The following is a 23,271-nucleotide window of genomic DNA, read 5'->3' on the forward strand; positions in this document are numbered from 1 at the left end:
ACCAAAAGTAACCTGCAGGGAACGTTCTGAGAACGTTCTCTTTAGGTTACAAAAAAGAACCAAAAAGTAACCTGCAGGGAACGTTCTGGGAACGTTCTCTTTAGGTTGCAAAAAAATAACCAAAAAGTAACCTGCAGGGAACATTCTGGGAACGTTCTCTTTAGGTAATAAAAATAAACCCCCAAAATAACCTGCAGGGAACGTTCTGAAAACGTTCTCTTTAGGTTGCAAAAAAAGAACCAAAAATAACCTGCAGGGAACGTTCTGGGAACGTCCTCTTTAGGTTCTAAAAATAAAACCCAAAAATAACCTGCAGGGAACGTTCTGAAAACGTTCTCTTTAGGTTGCAAAAAAAGAACCAATAGAGAACGTTCCCAGAACGTTCTTATTTGGTTCCCCAAAAAAATAACCAAATGGGAACCATATGGGAACGTTAGGGGAACGTTTGTGTTTGCTGGGGAGTAGTGACATTGGCGATAGCCAAGGGCGCCACCTCTTGGCGGCGCCAAATTTCTGTTTGTGCCATATACCCGTTCCTCGTTATGTCACGAGCATTAGTAAAATTTTGCTGATAAATCCTCTGACGAGTGAGATTACCGAATACCTATTTGAAAAACAGTGTTTTCCTGACTTAAAAAAAAAAAAAAAAAAAAAAAAAAAAAAAAATCAATGCCGTATTTTCTGTCTGCTGTTCAAGAATGAACATGAATAATTTTTCATGAATCGGTCTTAACAACTCACTCGCACACTGAATCGTTTAGAGCGGTTTTCTGAAAAACTGTAGAACAACAAACCGTTTAGAACACAATGAACTATAACTGTTACTTATAAACTGGACTAACCTACAAATCCATCCAATCGCCAAAGACGAGAAGGTCTTTGTGAAGATCACCTGCAAGTGCAGCTTATGAGACTGTGTAACCTTACTGCAGGTAAAAATATTTAGTAGCATACATGAAAACAAAATAACAAAAACGTCCCATGTACGGTTATTTCGAGGTTAACTGTTCTAGTCGTTCTTGTCAGATAAGCAATGATATATATGCATTTATTTCTGTCCTATGGAAAGGTTGTTCCTCAGTCTGTTGTTTGTTTGTACCAGACTCATTTGTCCTTGTTCTGTTTGTTTTGGTGGGCAGTGCTGTGAGGTTATTGTGGTTAATTCCTGATTTGTAGAACATATTTATCATGAAGGTGAGCTGCACTGGGGTAATAGGAATGGGTTTGTGTGGAACAAGAGTATCCTGTGATTATCAGAGGAGATTATGTATGACATAAGACATAGTCAAAATATGTAAGATGATGTGAACTGGCTCCAGGCTCCAAAGAGGACAGTAGGAGTTTTTTCACGTTGGTATAATGATGTTTTTAGCAATATTTAGCAAAAAGTTTGGTCTGGAACTGGGCCTGGCTTACAGTTTCAGACAAGACCGCAGTCTGACTTCCAGTGTAATGAAGATTTTAATGACCTCAGTCACTAGTCTGTGTGGTATCTACTGAAAACCCCACAGGCATTAATTGAAAAGGAAGTTGTGAACTTGCAATATTCTTTTCTTCCCTATTGTAACATATATCAAAGTCCCTTTCAAGGAAAGTCTGTTCACTCGGCGACCATATTTGCTAAGCCTCCAGGCACCTATTTCGGGCATCCAAAACAAATGGAGGAATCCTGAACTCTAAGAAAACTACTTGCTGAACTCACAATTAAAAAACATATTTCAAATCAGCAACAAAATAAATGTTGTTTCTTATGATGAATTTGATGAATTCATCCTGTTTTAAGGATTTGTAAGGATATTTTATCTCAAAAGCAAGTTTTTGCAGTACTGGTGTCTGATATTGGTCTGATATTTATTAGCATAAATTCATAGCTTAATTTCTAGAATATATTTGTGATATCATTAACAGCTTTTAGTTTCAGGGTCATTAGTCGCAGAAATCAGCAGTCAGTAACACATAGACGCTGACTTGCTTTATCTTAAACTGATTAGGGACCACTGAGCCCCACCCGAATCCCTGCACTATGATGTCATCACCGTCTCTTATACAAACCAGCTGTTTGCTTAAATGGCCTTTAGATAGCAGCCAAATTTTTGCACGTGTGTAGAGGAATGAGAGAGATAGATGAAGAGAGAACATATGCGTGCATATCATATCAAACAAAAAAGCTCTTGAGTAAACAGCCCAGCAGCCAAATAAATGAAAAACTGCATAATATAGATCCAAGGCACACAAAGACGAGGTCTCACTGGGGTAAAGTAGAAATGAATAGTGAACATGTACTGATTTATTTTCCAAAACTTTATTCCTATCACAAACATACATCAGTTTAACACAATGCTAGTACACCGATCCAAAATATAACAGAACACCGGAATGTTAAAACGAAATGTCATAGTTGAAATAAAGGACATGATATTCATATGTATATATGTTCATATATTCATATTAAACCTTAAAACATACAATTTCATTTCCTGTTGGTTTATTTCAAGAGATACAGTCACTCTAGCACCAAATTTTGACCCCAAGGTTCAGTTTAGTCTTGTGTCAGAAATCTTGTGAAGAAGTGTGAATGAGATATGGGTGTAGAAATGTTCTGCACTGTTTCTTGTTGTATTGTAGTGAATTTACTAAAACTGAAGGCAATGGTCCAGGGTTTCGTGGCTGCGCAATTACATACTTTCTTTGCCTAATGATTTATGTACAGTGTAGTAGCAAATGTAGATACAAAATAAAACACACCCACCCAAGAAAGTTCTAATAATTAAGGCAGGTTATTCAAACGATTTAGTCAGTCATTCAGTCCATAAACACTACATCTAGATGTCTAGAATAAAAATATTACAAAAAGAGCATAATACTGGTTTACAAAGTACGGTGTAACTCAATCCAGAAATGTCAGATAATATTTAGCTGTCACCCTGAGCGCTAACGGGCTTTGCAGCATACCTAATTTGTTGTATTTTATGTTAAGGGTTGTTCGCAGCAATGAAATGGAGTTCATGTTAACGCTTAAACTGATTTTTCATGCTCACCAACTCCATAAATCATTACTTTGTCATGCAGTGATATTAACAAAATTATACAAGACTATTAACTAGTCAAATCATACTGTACACAAAGACGAACATATGGAACATTTCATAGAGTCTACAAACAACGCAAACAAATCCACAACTCGCACCCAGTGGATTCTGAGTGTTTCTTTATGGTGTGATGGGCTTTACACTCAGCTGTGGAGCGCTGGGACTGGAGCATGAATCCTCCCAGTGTTATGTTCCAGTCCTGGCTGTACTAATGGAAGCTAGCAGTGACTCATGGGAAAGGTTCCCCACCCCACAGTTGTATTATACTCAAGGGATGCACCTCTTGGACTAAAACGATTTTTGTTGCATCATATGATTGAGTTTATATGATGTTCTCATTATAAATCATCACTGTCATAACTGGCATTTTACAACTTTCATAACATCACAACAATCTTTCATATAGCATTCAAACATTGATATTTATTTTGCTAGATAAGGAGGATGATTACTTGACCAATTATTTTATCCCATTTTTTATCCTGTATATGTGTATCCCATAGCTGTAACTTTGATTCAGATGTGTTTTTAATTGTTCCGTGTGACTTAAAGTTGAACATTTTGCATCGTATTTACATGTAAATGTGGGAATTTGAGTCTTTGTCTCCCTCGTGCCTTCTGACGGCCAAGGTCAATATGCAGTAGATTGAGTTGGGTTTAAGAAGCAGGGGCTGAGTGTTTCACCCACACCCTTGTTGGCAGAACGGCTCATTCACAGCTCTGTATCTGCCGTCTTGGTGGTAGAGTGGCCATTGGTGGCGGCAGGGGGAGTTTGGGGCTTCACTGCCTCTTGTGACTCTCCATTAAGACTTGGCTTCTCCTGGGGCTCGGGTTGGTTCAGAGGGGCCACGGACACCAGAGTGTTGCCCTGGTTCTCCTCGTCAGCCATGTATGACTCCTCAGCCTGTAGGAAAACAAGATACAACCAGATTTTGCTTTTTATTATTTCTCCTATTTTTATTATTATTATCATCATCATCAGATGCTAGCTTGGAAGACTTAATGGAGTTTATTTCAACTTTGCCTGAGATGTTTCTTTGATGAAAAATGTTGGAGTTCATATTGAGTTTATATCGAGATCTGACATTGATAAGATGTATTCAGAAACTCTAGAGAAGTTCTTAGTCCAAAAACAATAACAAAAAAATTACACACTCAGCTTGGTTACAAACATTCTTCCAAATATCTTCCTTTGGGTACAGCAGAACAAAGAAATGTATACAGGTTTGGAACAACTTGAGGGTGAGTAAATGATGACAGAATTTTCATTTTTGGGTGAACTATCCCTTTAATGAGCAAGACCCTTAAAATAAGGTTAGTGTGTTTTTTGAGCAGAATATGAAAACTGCTATAAAATCATTTTTATTTGATAGAATAAATTTCATGATGCATCTTCAAAGCTAAAGCTTTCATTGAGCAGCATATGGCTTACGAAATGTTTTTTTTTATAGTTTTTTTTTTTTTAGTGTAAGCCTCTTTTTGAGGTCCGATGGAGTTCACTTTGTTTCAATTTCATAATTTGACATCATTTAACAGAGAAGGAAAACAGCTTAGAACTATTGGCAAGAAGATGAAACAGTTTGTGTTTCACTAGCATGTGTTGTGGTTCTGAACATTAGATTGGGCGTGTGCTGGAGGAACTTTGCGCTGTACTGATATGCTGCCAATTGTTTCCTTCTTAATTAGAAGCTTGGCAGCACTTCCTTACCAAATACACTAAACTTTGCAATTAAAATGTGTGCATAACGCATTCAAAATGGGAATTTGATTGGGAACACTTGGTGGTGGAGATACAGTTGTTGAAGTCATCGATTTGGGGGTTTATCAGCAGGAAATGTAGGAAATGAATGAATGAATGTGTAAATTTGCTTTAAAGATTTGCTTGGTATTGATATTAGTAAGGATATTACAGTTAATGATTAAGGATGTTTTCTGGGGTTCACTAAGTCTGACTCTTTGCTGGTACTCACCAGTTTCATGCCTTTGCCGTTGCTTTGCCGATGGCACTTGAAGTAGTATATGCCGACTATTATGGCAGCAAGCAGTAAGCCAGTCACCAGCACAGACACGAAAACCGCAGGAGAAGACCCAGAGTTGGCATTCTCTTCTTTACTATCTTCCGCCTGTAGAGAAAAACATAAACATGATCATGATCATTTATAGCAAGGGCATAGGTTTGATTTTGACATTAATCATAATATCAACATAATATCAAAATATCAAAAATAATATAATATAATATCAAAAAACAAAACTTTATTTAGGGATTGACATTAAGGTTTTTAGTTGATATTGATTTCAATTAATCAGTTCTGTAATGTTATAAGTTAAAGGCAGTTTAACAGATACTACATAGGCCTATACATAATGTATATGTAATACTCTCTATATAATATATATATATATATATATATATATATATATATATATATATATATATATATATATATATTTTCAGAGCACTCTTGATAACTCTGCACATCACTTTATTTTAATATCAAAAATATACTGTCTGACCTATTGATGATTCTGAAAGGAAACTAGACTGGGAGTTTACTGTTGCTGTAGAAATGAACACAAATTTCACGTGCATCTGATTGAAAGATAACCCACACTGTTAGTTCAAATATCCACAAAATTAAAAACAACACTGAAATAAGAGGTTAACGCTTGTCCACGCACTAAATGCACATCCTTATAAGAGTGTAGTTTTTTACGAATTTACTTTGACTTCTCTGGGAATGCCAATGGACCCATTTCAGATTTGTCCAAAATTACAACAGCACTAGTTACATATATAATTTTTTTTTTTTTTTAAATCAAAATTATTGCTATACAATTCAGTATTGCTGAATATTGGTAGGGATTATGTTCCTTTGATATTTAGCATTCCTAAGCTTTCCCATTTTTAGACATTTCCCACTCGTCCTGACATGCGTCCCCTATATGAAACGTATCTGTTGATGTAGAAAACAAAAAGAGGAAGTGAACAGGAAGGAGTCTTTGTAGTACCTCTCCCTGCTTTTCACAAAGCATTTAGGTTATGATGTGTCGTGCCATGGTGTCAGAACGAACAACGCCTATCATGATGGGGAAAAAATTACTGATCCTGTATCAGACTGGCCTATCAAAGCTATCAACTCACCCACTGTAATTTCACTGGTCTCAGATCAGTTCTTGCCAACAATAGACACTCATCATCTCCCCCCACTTCTTCTGTCTAACCTCTTTCCTGGGTTATAACCGCATGGCAGCAGCGAGAGGAAGCCCCTCTTCTTTCTCACTCATTCATCTTTTGTATGCAGGGATTATTTATAGCGAATGACAAAACAGGATCTCCCTAATCTGAGCTCACAGGCATCAACAGCTCAAACTGCCTTGCTAAACTTTATCCTCTCAGACACGAAGCTTCCTTCCTTTCTAATGTACACGGACGCAGATGACAGCAACTGAAAACATCTGAAATCATTCTGTCCAAATGGTTTGGGTTGGCAAAGAGTCTTCAACTGTTGTAGAGAAAACTGTATAGTGGAGTTTAGATAACTGTTAATCTGTTCTGATGACCTTTTTTTGTACATATGATGCTGTTATGGCCTCACTGTAACATAAAAGTATGTAAATGCAGTGGAAACGCAGTGTTCCCTTGCAAAAAAAAAAAAAGAAAAGCATTTTGGAGGTGTACATTGGTGGTATTAGATGGTAATACTCTTGTACTTTGATGATGGTATTACGATGGTAATATAATATAAGGTACTTTGAAATATACCATGGTACTAAAATTAAAATGTACTTTCCTTTCAGAATTACCATAATACTGCTTTGGTAAATTTTCAGAAATATGGTAGTACCATGGCAATTTTTTGTAAGTAAATCACAAGGAGTACCAAAAAGACTAAAACAGAAACAACCATGTGTTTTGGAGACGTACCATGGTATTATTAGAAGTACCTTTACCGTACTTGTTTTTGTAAGGGACATGTAACAAACACCACAGCATTGGTGTTCTATTCCAAAATGTTACTTTTTATTTACTAATAATGAAATGTGAATAATGTGAATTCTAAATGTTGGGTTTAGGAAAATGTCAGCTTAATTAACATTGGTCAAATTAAATGAAATTAAATAAAAATACACATACAAAAAACATATGTATTTCATAAAACTTTTCTTTGTATTCTTCATGAAAGCTGTTGACCATTGAAAATCAGTGATCAATAATAAATTGAAAGAAAACTCTTACATTTCTTAATTAAACTGTCAAATTACATTCTTTTTGCACCATTGTTTTTTACACCCAGAATTCTAATCCATGAAATCAGTGACCCAAAATTACTTACTTTATAATGTATGGATTCTTGATTTGAGGCCGGATTGTTTGGGTTCACTGTTTCCCGTACCGCATTATCAATAGGGGCATTGGAGACTGTGGTTTCTGTTTGTATTGGTGGGGATTCAGTCAGGCTGGCATCTTTGCTGCTTCCAGAGGCGGTGGTTTCTGATGGAGCTAATAAAAACAAAGAATCAGGTAATAGTAGTTTCACCAACTAAAAACACTTCTGAAATTATTTTCTTGGATGCCTCATACCATTTGGGTCAGTAGTGTCAAGTATGGTTGGTTCAGGTGTTCCTTGAGCAGGGATCTCAGTGGTTGAGTATGCTGGCAAACGTGTGTTTGGGTTTGTTACTGTGATCATTGTTGATACCCCTGTGGCTGCTCCCGTGTTTGGATAAGTATCAGTTGAAGGTGTTGCGGTCTGTCCCTGACAACCTACATGGAAAAACAGAAAATGCTTTTAAGTTAGACTTCCACCTCACCTTGCTTAATTATGTTGGCTCCATGTTACATATCATGGGAACCATCTCATAACTCACATTCAGCTAAATTCTGCATACATAGCACTGATACAGGCAACCCTAATATTAATTTAAAAAACACATTTTAAAAGTTTGGATTTTAATCAAGGTTTCCATGCCACCCATTCATGCATATTACTATGCAATCACAAAGGGCTTGCAGGGTTGGCCCTGAGTGTCAGATGCTCCTCATCCAGCAATTGCCACACAATGTTTGCTAGCATGTGGGTGGTAGGTGAACCCTGAGGTTGAGAAGAGGTTAAAAAGGCTTGGCCCCTCCTGACTGTTATTTAATGCCCTTCTGTCTCCACCCTCTCCAAAAATGTGTCTTGTTTGCACAGCCACTCTACATTATTAATAACTTAAGCAGGAGGGTAATGCTGCCGACACTGACTGAGCAAATAAACATCACCCTCGAAAAGTCAAGACCTTTGGCTTTGCTGTACATTATCACACTCCTTAAGAAAGAGTTTTGTCTAGAGGCGTGGAATGCAGGAAGCGTGCGGCTGGGCGTAGTATGGGTGAATTCATTTTCTCATTTGTTTTAGGTGTTGCATCCTCAACTGACTACGCCATATCCGAAAGTCATTGAACTTGAATACTTGATTTTTCACTTTTAGGGTGCAATAAAAGTTAAGCTCAATCAACTCAAAAGCAAAACATTTTTGGTGGATATAAAAAAGCGTAAATTATTGTAATTGTAACACTTACACATTCATTCTATTGCTAAAACTGGTGCATTACAGTATTTGAGTAATTGGACAAATTTACACATAAAAGGTTTGTAAGCAATTTTTTTTCAAACTAGTTATGCTTATTGTTTACATCTTGTGGCTAAACTATCGAAACAGTGAATATTTTCACATTTTTTTGATTAGCCCCATTCTCTTCTATCACATTAAATTTGTAACCCAGAATTTTCCTTTTTTTTTTTAAGGAAACAGAGGACAAGTGGAATTGTTTTTTTTTTTTTTTTTGTGGTAGTTAACATGCCACAAATGCTGCTGATTGAGCACAACTTCTATTAATCCCAGAATACTCTTTTAAGTGTTTTTTTTTAGCAAAGAGTAGATTAGATTTTTGGGTGGGCATTTGGTATTTGAGCAGCTGAGCTCTAAATTTAGAACAATTTCTGGTGTCATTTAGGACACCACACGTCTTGCCGTCAAACTCATTGTCACGCAGGCTTCAGAATGTCATCTGGAGCTCATGCTGTGTGGCCTTGTGTTTTTCTAACTAGCAATACTAAGATATCTGCCACACCCTGATCATAAACTAATTCTACATTTGTCTCAACAGGTGTGACTGTAACAAGGCCACTGTACTGTATGGCAGCAATGCTGGAACAATGAACCTTGATGAATCTTTTTAGTTAAAACACCAAAAGAAATGATTGGTCAAGCTGAGATCTCATCGCTTTGATACCTCGCTTTCTGTTTGTGATTCTTAGCATTTTGTGATTTTAAGGGTGCATGGCCACCATGATAGCACTGGTCCGTGTTTACAGTGTGAAGCTCCCCTCCCTCATTTCAGATACTTACAGATGACTATCTTGTAAGCGGGTCTATCGTGCTTCATACTGTGAGTGGCTGGCCATATATTTTAATTGGCTGAACTGGGCATGTATCCTACAGCTCTTAAAAATGTTAATAAAACTAAGCACTGACTTACTCAAGCCAAAACCAGACATGTTTATTGATATAATAACTGTTAGGAAGAATGTTCCCTCTTCTCCCAACATCACATAAACAAGACCAGTATACGAGAACTCCTTTGTACACTTCTGTATTTGTGTGTTTACTACAAATGAGAAGCACCACAATATTAATTTTAACATGTATGATAATGAATGTCTATAATTATGCACAGACCAAAATACCCCTCCTACTTTTAAAAGCAACACACGCTCACACAGTAGTAACATCCTGTTTTTCATACTTTCTGTCTTAAAATGGTATTGGTTTGTGAAATTAGAATTAGTGCATCCCAAAAATCATAACTTTGGGGTTTTATAGCTAGATGTAAAAATGCAAATGCAGACAGTGTCCAAAAGGTGTGCTTCCTTGGTATGTTACTGTGCACAGACATGATTGTGTTGTGGTACATCATCATCATGATCCGTATAGCAGGGAACACTGATCTTTGAGGTGAATGAGGTCATCCTAGACAATTTGGGAGTTAGTCTTGGCTAACCCGTGAATTTCCATGTAAATATTGTTTCTCATAGCCAGACCTCTGATTAAACCTTGTGAACACACAACTTTGTTTCCACTGGGACTGATGAAAACCTTGTGTTGCGCAAAGTAAGCCAGTCAAATCTGAGTTCGCCAGATTGGGAAAGTACTTTCTAGTTTTTAAGTGGGCGGTCAGGGAGCATGCTGAATGAACGTATGCTTAAATTTTATGCACGAATTTATTTATGCATAAAACGCATATATTTTATCCATAAGTTTTATGTAGATCTTAGGCATACATTTTCTATATACATTTGTTTATGTATAATATGCAAAAAAATTTGTTACCACTTGTAGTACACTATGGGTTCAAGTGGTAACTAAATATTTCAACTTCATTTTTCATGGTGTCTCAAAATAGCACAGTTGAGTACACTTAGATGTTCTTAAGATTATCATAAGAAGTACCAAAGAATAATTTTTAGTACATCAAGTACAAAATTAGTGCATGAAAATAGAACACTTTTTTTTTTTTTTCACCTGGGAACTTATAGCTACATTCATCACACATACACTTGCACACACCCTCAAATATGCACATAGTCTAAAATGATATGCTAGAGATGAAAGGTAAAGATTAGCTAACGTCACCATGGCAGTATGAGACAAATTAGTGATTGGAAAATGCACATTTTAGTTCAGTGAATTTGGTCAGTTGTTTTAATTCAAGCCCAAAAAGCATACAACTCATCCCATCAAATTTTCATCCCAAATGAGATGTTCTTCTTGACATATCTAATATTTCACAATTTGTGTGGCAGTGAGATCTGGCCATCAAACTGACATCTGGATGCCCCGACAGCAAGCATAAACAGAGATCTGGAAGAGTGATGTTGTGGCTCCACCTAACCGCTTCAGTGCATGTTTTTCATCCACCAATACAACAGAAATATGACCGGAATCATTGTTTTCCTAAGAAAAGTGACACAACAGGGACTAAATGTGCTCTTCAGATTTTGGAATCACTCTAATCCGTTCCATGGTGTTCTGGCATGTCTGGTCTGATGTAATGAGACAATCTCAGGCAAAGACTCCCCAAATCCCCAGTTGTGCCTGAATGGACGTATGCAGTAAGCTTAACCAGACACGTCTTGACAGCTCTGATATAAACCTGCGAGCTAAAGCCTCCTTCTTCCACATTCCCTAAAAACATGAGCGATGCCTACAAAATGCTTAGGTTATTTTAAAGTAAGTACCTCATTAAATGGACAGTTATGCAGATGACAGAGTTTTCATTTTTGGGTGAACTGTTCCTTTAAGTCTTGGTTGTAGGCTTCAGATTTCAAGAATTGAGCTTGATTTTGTTTTTATCCATATGGAGTTATGCTGAGCTAGAAAGGTGGCAGAGGAACTCCAAATAACCCTTTTTCTTTGGATTTCAAAGCATTTTAAGTCATGTTTTGATCATTGTCTCTTTAAACGTCCCATGGGTCTACTCATAAGACTAAAAATGATGTCACTGTAATTTTCCCAGAGACATTTATTTCTGGGAATCTAAAGGCATGTCTGCTTTCATTGTGACTCTAGAAGATTTCTGGTTTGTATCCTCAACTCAATCCCCAGGAGGAATGCAGCGATAAGCAATCTGCCTTTTCACGGCTCTTAAGGGAGCTTCTTTAATCTCTAAAATACCCGCATTAATGCTTAAATCACACGCTTGTTGAACTCTGGGGCAATCTCTATAGCTTCCTAACAAAGACATCCTCTTCTCCCTTCCTCACTCAGATCTGTGACGTGATTATCTTGCGGGAAAGAATGCCATCTCAAGATCTCCTATCTCTCACCTCTCTCTGGGTCTGGTTGAAACTGGAGAAACTTAAATAAACAGCTCAGCGAAAGAGGAAAGAGTGTAATGACAGATGTAGGCGACTCAAAAGGGTTGGTAATCACTCTAACAATCCCTAAAGTGTTGTCCAGCAGGGTGGAGTCCATCTTTCTCCATCACCAGATGCACAGATCTCAAGGGAACCACTCTCCTCCCAGTGTACTTTGTGCTTAAACGTCAGGCTCTGACGTCTGCAGCCGGCTAAGCTGGACGGCGGCCTGGGAATCATCGCTTCTCCACCCAAACCGTAGAGAGCATCTCTTGGTGATCACAGTCAGCTGCAGCCATATTCCTTCTCTATCTATGTTTCTATCTATCGTGTCATTAATTTTCTCTGTTGGGAGAGATGTTTTAAGTTATAAAACTTTCTTTGTCAAGCCAACATTTAAAATTTGTTCTGGCAAACTTGACTTTTTCATTTAACATTTAACTTTCCCTTTTTAAAAAAAAAAAAAAAAAAAAAAAGTAGTAGTCTTTTTCGTCGGTTTATTTAAAAAATCTTAAAGTGGAAGCCCCTGTGATGCACTGTTGGTGCGATCCCAAAATATTATTTCTCAAAAGGTCAAAGAACTTCATAGGCTCTTTTAACGAACACACTAAAAATCCAGTGGTCACTCTATCCACCCCAAGTACGGCAGAACTATTTCCATTAGGGAGCAAGCTGATCCTGAGAGTTTACTTAGCATTGAGCCCACAGCCCAGTTGTTTTCTGACAAAACAAAAACGGGGTGAAGGAATTAATCAAATTAGTGTCAGGTGTGGAATGTTCCCCAAGCCAGACAGGATGTAGGTATCTCAGATAGAAACTATAGACAGTAATGATCCCATTCCTGGCCCCTTTGGACCCAATTCGAGATGTATATTTAATACACAGACCACCTACTAATAGATTCCTCTACTATTCTTCTACAATAGTGTCTCATTCACTGTTTTTGCTGTGTTCATTTCCATAAGAACCATCTAGATCTATACAGTACAGATATTATAAGATTTTAATTGATGGTTTGGTTAATGAATGTTGAAGATTTTGGTGTTTTTAATACATCAAATCTCATTTTTTTTAAAGAGCACCCCCTACTGTCCAAAACGGGCATTATCTTGTCACCCCCCTCTAGCTGCCAGCTGCCTCCTCTTTTTGCAGCTCACTGTCAGCACCAAAAGCATTGCGTGTCTGCAGATGTCCATGGACCATTTCCAAGCTCTTGTTCTTTGACGACATCATGCAGATTGATTCAGACAATGTAATTGGATATCTAAATGTTTGATCCGCTGCCATGCTCAGCTTATACAATGGCTGGAGAAAAGGCCACAACAGAAAGATGAGTGTGGGGGTATTGAAGTGTCTATCTCTCTCCCCCTCTCTCTCTCTCTCTCTTTTTTTTTTAACTTTTCATCACACAAAAGAAAAACTGGGGTTGGGTTTTGCCCCCTCTCTCACTTTCTGGCTAACCGTAACAAATCCCCTGGGCTCTGTAACAGTGTGGTTAAGGAGGAAAGACTGCTGTGAGAAAGTCCTCGTGCTTTTGATGGCAGGGAAAGGATAAAATCTTATGTTTTCAATTAGGGAACATTAGGTAGAATTGCCCCAGTGTTGTGCTGCTTGCTGAACATTAATTACCCCACTGGTTAAAGAGGCTCAGCCAAGCCACATTAACTCTGTTTATTCCTCAGGCAAAATGGCAAAAACCACCATAGAACTGCAAAATTCTCCATAAAGTTACATGCATGTAACAAGTATTACCAAAAATCTTTGTACGTAATAAGCAATTAAAGGTGCAATTCTCTTCAGAAACATTTTTTGTTATACTGGTTGAAGGTCTCCTCAGATCCTGATAGCATTCGCTATGTTAAATGGTCTAAATGTATTTTTATATCATCTGTTGAAGGCGTAGAACCATATAATGTTCATCCAATTATTATATTCGGTCTGAATGAAATAATACAACGTCCTACCTGCCTGTCAACGTATGTTTTTACATTCCCTCGCGCACCGTCACATCATACGTTATCAGCGCGTTTCATGCTATGCAGTTTATACAGATTACAGACAGACCTCAGTCATGAGCACGGCCACCTTTTACAGGTCCTCCAAAACAACGAGCTTATGCTGCGTTCACGCCATAACTACCGTAGTTATGAGATGGCAACCTGTGATATTCTAACCAGAGCTGTTCACATCCTCAGACTTGGAATTATGCATATTCATGTCAACAGTATCAACACCGAAATTAATCTGCAGCAGCCAGGTACAAGCTCTTTTAATTTGTTTATGTTCATTATTATTGTAATGTTATGTGCCTTGAAACATGATGTGGTTTAACGCTTTGCCGAGAGCAGCTGTGTTTGTGCGCGTTCATGTGTTTTGGAGAAGGCGGGCTTTGGACGGCAATTTGCAGGGAGGGTGGGATTGTATGCTTTCGATGCTAGCAGGCTAACGTTAGGAAAACCTTAATCATGGAAAAAGCACAAATACTGTATGGCTAGTTACAGCATGTTGCACAATTTTCTCATCAAAGTTTTTATCCTGAATGTTACAGCTAGAGTTTCTGTGAAATTGAAATTTTGCCATCACTTTATAAGTTGTTATTTGACTAATACGATGATCCAACCAGCAGACTGGTCCAAACAAGTGTCCTGGAGTTTCCACTTGTTACAGATTTTGTTGAACCACAGGCTAATTACACACTAATGTTTGGACCCAGGTTTTTGGGTTCTCGTATTACCAGAGCACTATGTCAGATTGAGAGCAGTTGGAAGCTGCATGCCAGCTGTGAAGACGCAATAACTGCAAAACTGCATTGGAGTGCCAGGGGAACCACAGAGTAACAGACTCACAAGAGCAACAACAACAAACCCTAATATGAATCCAGATTGTCTTGTTTTTCTCATTTTAGATGATGTTCAGCTAATTAAACATGACTGTTAGTTGTTATGCATTTGTTCATAATATGATACGTAATAGTTGTTTTGTATCTTTTTCTTAATTATAAGTGGGGTGATGGACATAAATGTCTAAACATGCAACTTGCCGTAATTACTGTTTGCTCAGATGATCTTTTCACATAATCAGAGTATGAGCTGCTTATTTTTCCACCCTTTCAGTTTCAATCGATATGCATCGGTGAAAAGCCCAGTAAGACCGAGCACACCCAAATCGTAATGATGTAAGGTATCTTACAGGATTTGTGTATAGGCTCCCCACCCCTGGGTACATGACGTTAATCTCAACGAAGTGGCCTGGGACTGCAGGAATGCCAGGCAATAGCTAAAGGCCATGAGAAAGTGGCAGCTGCATGTTTTTGTTGGCCAAACAGCACATCATCAGCCAAGGAGAATATTACAGAACTAAAGTATGCAGATATGAGCTTATCATTTCCCTCCTTGCCTTGTAGTGACCCCTTCCATCCATTTTATTTTATCATGCATGATGCACTGGCATGCATTTACTTCCTCTTCCTCTGTGCCTTGACTATGTGTCTTTGTGTGACTAAACCCATGAAAATATGCATCTGTTCTCCACTAAATAGCTTTGCTCATACTGACCGATGCAATAAAAATGTGAGTGATAATAGTGCCTTTTAACATCCTGTATTGTGTAGTTTGGAAGTTCCCATGTGTTGGTTCAGATCAGGATGGATGAATTGGCTTCTGTTGGTACAGTTGATCTAGGCCTTGGATTTTAACCAGATATCTAACTGTAATACACCACAGTAGCAGGAAAAGACCTGCTTCAGGGACGCTAGGTCTGCCAGGGAGCTAAAGACGCGTGAAGGTGTTTTCTCACTCGCCGTTGAGCTTAAAATGCAGCCCGATTTAATAATATTCCATGGTGATTGGGTGTCACCAACCATCACCTTGGCACTTGTCCACTGAAATGCCACATAGCTGCCAGGGTGTATAATGGCTGAACTCACAACATGGGAAAAGGTGGTAACTGAAATTTAGCATGTCATTTGGGTGGCTAACGTAACTATGGGGTGAATGTGAGCTCAGCTAAACACATTTGCCAACAGGCTGTCATAGCGAATCATTCCTTCTTGCTCTTTTCCATCCGTCAGAGGAGGAAGGTTACACCTCAAAAAGAGCTATACTTGCAATGGGATGTCAGTGTCACATTTGAACAGTGGGTGGCCAGTTGGAATGCAGTACTTCTATCTTCTGAGTCTTTCCTCTGAGGTCTTATTCAAATACCATGTAATTTGACCCTTTTTAGCCACTTAGCTTCAGTTAATTTAATTCTGCAGCAACTGTAGCGTGTGGTTAAGTGTCCACATGCTGAAACCACTGATTCGGTTATCGTAATTTAAAAGTTTTTCAGATCAGTCTTTCCCATTTTGTAAATTTACATTTACATTTATGTATTTAGCAGATGCTGCTTAGGTAAGTTTTGTCAGTTCATGCATTCGCATGCATACAGAGAAATGGAAATGGGTTTCAAATGTCATGAGGGTATGAGTAAATGCTTACAGAAATTTCTTAATTTCAGCATTAAAAATTTAGCTTTGAGTGAAGCATGGCATCTTGTGAAATGAGCTGAATATGGCACCAGAGCAACATTAATATATCAAATGAATACATTTCTGTCACCAGAGTGATGTTTCTTTATAAGAGTCAGTTGTTAATTTCATTACAAATGTACCACTATTTATTTCTGTTAAAATACAAAGATCTTGTCACGAAAATAGCCATAGATGCTTGTATGGCTCTTATAAACAAATATTTATGCATCAAAGAATTTGCAGTCAGTTAACAAGAAACATTGTCCTAGAGGCCTAATTCAGTTTGATCAGTTTGAATCGCTATGACAAGCATTTAAGATTTTCTGTTGAATATGATTAACTTTAATGGCGTACCGACATGTGGACCTGATGCACACATATTTCCATGGTTGGCTGAAAAGTGCTGCTATGTTCTGACCGTCCATTGGCAAAGTCTCACAAGGGTGCCAATTGCACTAAAGTGCCAAGCATTTAACAGACTGGTGGGAATGGAAACGTATAGTGCTTTTCGGTCTCTTGGTGGGAAGAGGAAGAGGCTTCATTTTAACAATGTCTTCTTGCAACCTCCAAAGTCTTAACGGCAGCATGGCTAATGAATTCAGCTGGTTTACAGTTTCACATTACTCTTTATTAAAGCCACTGAGCAGGACATTTGAGGAGAACTATAGGAATATAGGGTACGTTAACTTCAGATTTCGTATTACACACTAGCTTTTGCAAACTACGCAGGTTTCCCTTTAACAAGGGGGGCAGGCTGCATAATTCAATTTTTCATTTAGCTTGAAAACTGATTATGTGCTGTGTGAGTGTTTGTTTGCTATGGAACTGCATTTTTGTAGTTCAACTAACCAAAATCATAGTTTTTTCTTTTCTAATATTTGTTTTCTTTTACATTTCAACAACTGGCTTCCTGGTAAAAGTCTGTTTGGTTCAACCACCACGCTTTTGAGAAGTTGCACTGTGTTTAAACTAGACTTCCCACCATTAAACTATACTCACCTCTTGGGAAAAGGGAATGGGGCGTACAGCTCTGCCCTGCCCACATGGGCGTCACTTACAAACCAGCTCTTTTTACTCCTATTTGAAATAACGGACCTGTGGTATCCTCCCTGAGAAGAGAGTGCCGTTTACACACGACTGTCTTCATCCCTGTGGCTGATAATGTAAACATTCGTCTATTTTCAGGAGTACATGAACCAAACACTGTGGGCCACATTTCAGTCTACAATAAATCCATTTGTACGTCTGCTTTTCAAAAGGACAATTTCACCATGCAGTCACAGAGATCAGGATAAAGATGCTGAACAGACTCCTCAGACAGTTTCCAGGCTTTTCCAAACTCTTCAGTCCCTAAAACACACATATACGCCCATGTTTCGGCCAGCTCCACCCAGACGGAAAGCAGTATATAGCCCACAATTACGATCAACGGCATGTTTCCACTCTAAGCCAGAGCCCTTTGTTTTAGTTTCCCGCTAGATTTTTAACTTCATCTCCTCTGAGTAAACACTACAAACTGCTGGCTGTCACATCAATCAAGATGAGACTATTTAAAAAAAAACAAAAAAAAACCCTGAGCAAAACCAAATATTAGAGCTCAAAATCAGTGATGTTTTTATACAGCTTAAAATATGATGAATCCTGACAAATTATAAGGTAATGTTCCTATAAATCTGTACAAAAAAGCTTAAACAATGATACAAAATGTAAATAAGAACATGAAAAGGATGTAAACGATTAAACAATGATAAAATGCTGCATGTAATACGCAGTATTTAACTTACAGCTTACAAAAGTCTTTAAATAAACTTACTGTGAAGCAAAAGAAAGCCAAACATTAAAGCCAGAGCCATGGTTTTCCAGAGTTCATTCATTCTTCGTACAGCCATTCTGGTCTCTGAGCACGCTGAGGTGTGTGAGAGGGTGTATGCAGGCGCTGGGGCAGGGCTGAAAGAGTTTAGGGGTTTCCTGTGCCTGAAACAGAAATGAGCGGGTCACAAGATAAAGCATGGCTTGTGCTCCAGGGGTTTTATATGGCCTCACTACACTCCCCCCACATCTCTCTCTCTCTCTCTCTCTCTCAACCGTCATCCTTCTCTTCTTGCAGGCAAGACCACCTCCTTCATGTTGTGTGCATTTGATAGTATAAGAAGAGTTGAAACATGTATGTGTAGCTGTATATTTATTATAGTGATTTTGTATGTTTATATTTATTACTTTGAAAAAGTCTTTTAGCACCTGGAAAATTCAAACTCTACAAAGGCAGCCACCAACTAAACCTCCAAGTAGATTCAGAGAAATTAATCTAATTAATTTTTATTGATTGATTGATTAATAATATCATTTCAAACATTTCATCTGTTGGTTCACAGGAGTTCATGGACAGATACTATATAAATCATTTAGGATTTCCTTTAAAAAATATATCCATATTTTATATGTTGTTGTTGTACATTATCACACAAGTTGCATTTTGCCACTAAGGAAACAGATAAAAAAGCTCATTTTGACTTTATATCTTACAATTGCAGCTTTATATCTCATAATATGACTTATATCAATGTTACTATTTCTTATTTTAATCTCACAGTCATGTTTATTTTTACGCTGAGGTGGAAACAAGTTTCCATAGCTAATGGTTTTTTAATAATTTGCATTAAAAAACAATATATGGGCCGTCTTAGAGTTTGTATGTGAGTTCCCTGGGTCTGAAAAGGTAAATAAATAAATACATTTTCCTTCTCTGATTTGCATTCCATTTGCATTTCCATTTTGGTATTTTAACTATGATATATAAATCACAGTGTCCTTTCTTCTTTCATCTCTGCAGCCTATGTGTTCACCGCTGATCAGCTTGTGAAAGCACATGCCGTCATGTACGCTGAATTTGTGTGTCCCTGGACCAATGAGTAATACAGTGAGTCATCTTTAACCCTCAATCACCCAAAAATACCATCACACACACTCACATTGAAGGAAAGAACGGAAGGGAAGCTGAGCAAGCCGACACGCACACGCACCAGTGCATCTAAACACGCACACACCCTCACGCAATCCCGTTTCTCCAAAAAAAACTTTCACTTCCCTTCAGTGTGACTGGGCGGGAATCGTTCACATGTATCTGTGTGTTGGCGCCGCGCGGAGAACATCTGGAAACAGTGCAGTGTGAGCAGCTTTGTGTGTTCTTGGGGACTACTCGCAAAGTTACTCGTCAAACATTTCGGCCAGATGGGGGAGAGAGCAGAGAACATGTGTCCCCCTCCCACAAGCCTGATTTTTTTTCATTTCCCTCCCTTTTTGAGGTGTGGGGAGTTTGGAAGTGAAATGATTGATAGGCTTAAGCTCACAACATCCACCTGGGCTGTCCAGTTTCTGGCCAGCAGCAGCGGTGGGAGGAGTGTGACTGCTAGCACTACGGTGTGAGGAGAGTCCGACGGCACGGCCGAGGCTCCACATATGGAACCACACGTAACCTGAGCTGTTTAAGAACGGTACAAGACACTCCAGTTACAAATGGCCAATGCGTCTCTTGAATGTAGCATTGATGCATTAAATGAAAAGAACAAATCTGTAAATTAATTCCTGGTGGCTGTGGTTTTGTAACACAAGATGCTTCAGGCACTTAGCGTGACCATAACTCAAAGGAAAACTCATCTGTTTTCTACTTCAGAGTGGATGATTTTTTTTTTTATTCTTACGCAGACAGAGAAATGAATCATTAAGTGTGTGCTTTTGAGGGCCGTTTAGTATGCAAGTAGCCATTTAGCACATGCATTTATCAAAAGCATTCTAAAGTACTCACTGCAATCCAATCCTAATCGTTTTTTCAAGACTGCTATGAGATTAAATGGAGTGCAAACGGAAATGATCTATCTATAAAATATAGCCAAGTTAATTTTATGTCTCTATGCTTAACTCTTTTTCTGTCATTGACTGAATTTTCTGTCATATGACAAAGCGCTTCCACACCATTGATGGAATTTTCCGGCAATCCATGTTTTCAATGTTATACGGTAGGGGGCGCTATTACACTTTTTCTGAAAAGGCACAGAATCTCTGGAATCAAAAAACAAGCAAAGAAGCAGCAGAAACAAGCAATAGAAGCACTGCTTAATGCTTATGTAAAATAACGCGATTATCAAACATGAAACGGTATATAAATCAAAACTGCCTAATGTTACCGAATGAAATGTCAACCCAGGAAGAGGTATAGGACTGTGCAGGCTTTGGAGGTGTTGATGGACTCAATCTACTTGATCAACGTTCTGAATGCGATCCAGACAAAAACTTGATTTTCATAGGTTTTTGTTCAAAATGTTGCATTTACATGAAACACCCACATTTGAGTGTTGATAATAATATTATTAAGCAGAGGTTCTGTTCTTTCTTTTGATATATTGTATGTTCAGATATTCAGTTTTTTTCAGAGTTTTGTGAAAATGATCAAAAATTCTGGTGCTGACTGGCAACTTTTAAAAAAAAAATGCTGGTGGGGAAAGAGTTAAAGGGATAGTTCACCCAAAAATGAAAATTTGATGTTTATCTGCTTACCCCCAGCGCATCCAAGATGTAGGTGACTTTGTTTCTTCAGTAGAACACAAATTATGATTTTTAACTCCAACCGTTGCCGTCTGTCAGTCAAATAATGTGAGTGAATGGGAACACAATCAATAAGAGTCGAAAAAACACGCACAAACAAATCCAAATTAAACCCTGCGGCTCGTGACGACACATTGATGTCCTAAGACACGAAACGATCAGTTTGTGCGAGAAACTGAACAGTATTTATATCATTTTTTACCTCTAAAACACCACTATATCCAACTGCGTTCAGCACTCGCTTAGTGAGGTCTGATCGCGCTCTGACAACAGCAGTGATGTCTCGCGCATATACTTCAATGAGTGCTAGGCATCACTGCCGCTGTCAGAGCGCGATCAGACTTCACTAAGCGAGTGCTGAACGCAGTTGGATATAGTGGTGTATTAGAGGTAAAAAATGATATAAATACTGTTCAGTTTCTCGCACAAACTGATCGTTTCGTGTCTTAGGACATCAATGTGTCGTCACGAGCCGCAGGGTTTAATTTGGATTTGTTTGTGCGTGTTTTTTCGATTCTTATTGATTGTGTTTCCATTCACTCCCATTATTTGACTGACAGACGGCAACGGTTGGAGTTAAAAATCATAATTTGTGTTCTACTGAAGAAACAAAGTCATCTACATCTTGGATGCGCTGGGGGTAAGCAGATAAACATCAAATTTTCATTTTTGGGTGAACTATCCCTTTAATAGCCTCATTTTTGGCTATTTTTATTTATCATCTGAGAAAAGACAAAGCTGATTGTTTAATGAGATATAACTGAGCTATGAAAAAGCAACATCTGAGCAATAAGATTGTTCTCTCCTTCATCCTGGAGCAACCTGAGTTTACGCGTCTTAATCAGAGTTATATTTCATGACTCATGGGGCTTGAACCAGCAACCTTCTATTCAACAGCCCTTTAGCCACTATAAAACACCAGCCTTACATAAAGAACTTGTTGGGCAGATATAAAATACAAGTGCTCTCATTTCCTGTTTGTGATATTTCCTGCTCCCTGTCATTTCCTGTTTGTGGAATTTATCGTTTTGGTTATCATAACATGGAACGCTAAAACATACAGCATTCTTGTACATTCACACCACACAGAGGCACACGCAACCACTTTCACACACCTGTTTTAAATTACCATCAAGAAGGCTAATCATCTTTTTCTTCCTTCTCTTCTCTTTCTTTCAGAGTCTCAGGGGTTTTGAGAAGGCATTGCCTCATAGCGTGTATGTTCTGCCTCCTCCTTCCACAGCCACGCCTGTGAGAACACAGAAAAGAACATGTAAATCTTCCTTCACTCAGCACAAAGAGACCGTCTCTGTGGCCGTGGGCCATGGCTTGGGCACCGTTCCGGCATCATGAGGCTCAGGGGTGGCGGGTAAATGGTCAGAGGCACTTGACCTTTCATGACCTTGTTATTTTTCAGTCCATGGGGGCAAGCGGGGGGATGGTTTACACAAACTGCCACAATGTTACTAGCATTCCACTGGGAAGGAGGATGACTTCCACATGGAATGCTTAAGAGCTATGTTCATGCATATAAAGGATAAATGGGGCTGATAGCTAAAATCATTTTATATAAATATAATGATATTGTATATATACACTACCGTTCAAAAGTTTGGTGTCGATACGACGTCTCTTATGCTTATCTTATGCTTTTTACATTACTCCAGTTTTCAGTCTCACATGATTTTTCAGAAATCTTTCTAATATGCTAATTTCTTATAATCGTCAAAGTTTAAAAAACAGTTGAAAAAGAACAGCACTTATTTGAAATGTAAATATTTTATAACATTATAAATGTCACTTTTTTCAATGTGAAAAAAAAATGGCCTTTAAAGGGATAGTTTATTCAAAAAATGAAAATTATTTACTCACCCTCAAGTTGTTCTAAACCTGTATGAATTCCTTTCTTCTGTTGAACACAAAAGAAGATATTTTGAAGAATGTCGGTAACCAAATAGTTGATGTGCCCCATACCATAGTATTTTTTTCCTATACTATGGAAGTCAGTAGGGTCCATCAACTGTTTGGCTACCCATATTCATCAAAATATCTTCTTTTGTGTTAAACAGAAGAAAGGAATTCATACAGGTTTAGAACAACTTGAGGGTGAGTAAATGATGACAGAATTTACATTTTTGGGTGAACTATCCCTTTAAGCATTTCAGAGGTTA

At 38.1% G+C, this 23,271-nt stretch overlaps 1 protein-coding gene and 1 long non-coding RNA gene across 2 annotated transcripts; one reads left to right on the forward strand and one right to left on the reverse strand.

Moving 5' to 3' along the window:
• The first annotated feature begins 543 nt into the window (after window positions 1-543).
• On the forward strand, window positions 544-22,854 carry LOC125259811. The gene is made up of 3 exons (XR_007182907.1): window positions 544-932; window positions 19,332-19,418; window positions 22,280-22,854. It is a non-coding gene; the product is annotated as an uncharacterized LOC125259811 (long non-coding RNA).
• cd34 (CD34 molecule) lies at window positions 2,287-18,518 on the reverse strand. The gene is made up of 5 exons (XM_048177743.1): window positions 18,315-18,518; window positions 7,675-7,857; window positions 7,427-7,593; window positions 5,060-5,212; window positions 2,287-3,993 (listed from the first exon to the last, which is right to left on the reverse strand). Exons 1-5 carry the CDS (start codon window positions 18,388-18,390, stop codon window positions 3,802-3,804), a joined length of 771 nt encoding a protein of 256 aa, XP_048033700.1. The 5' UTR covers window positions 18,391-18,518; the 3' UTR covers window positions 2,287-3,801.
• Window positions 22,855-23,271: the final 417 nt, after the last annotated feature.

This window comes from Megalobrama amblycephala, linkage group LG24 (assembly GCF_018812025.1).
Source record: "Megalobrama amblycephala isolate DHTTF-2021 linkage group LG24, ASM1881202v1, whole genome shotgun sequence".
In the NCBI taxonomy this organism is placed as follows: domain Eukaryota; kingdom Metazoa; phylum Chordata; class Actinopteri; order Cypriniformes; family Xenocyprididae; genus Megalobrama; species Megalobrama amblycephala.

Coding starts and splice junctions, on each gene's coding strand:
- cd34 (XM_048177743.1), bottom strand. CDS start 18,390: ATGGCTGTACGAAGAATGAATGAACTCTGGAAAACCATGGCTCTGGCT. Junction 7,858..18,314: donor TGGCTTTCTTTTGCTTCACA/GTAAGTTTATTT, acceptor TTTTCCATGTAG/GTTGTCAGGGACAGACCGCA. Junction 3,994..5,059: donor ACGGCAAAGGCATGAAACTG/GTGAGTACCAGC, acceptor GTTTTCCTACAG/GCTGAGGAGTCATACATGGC.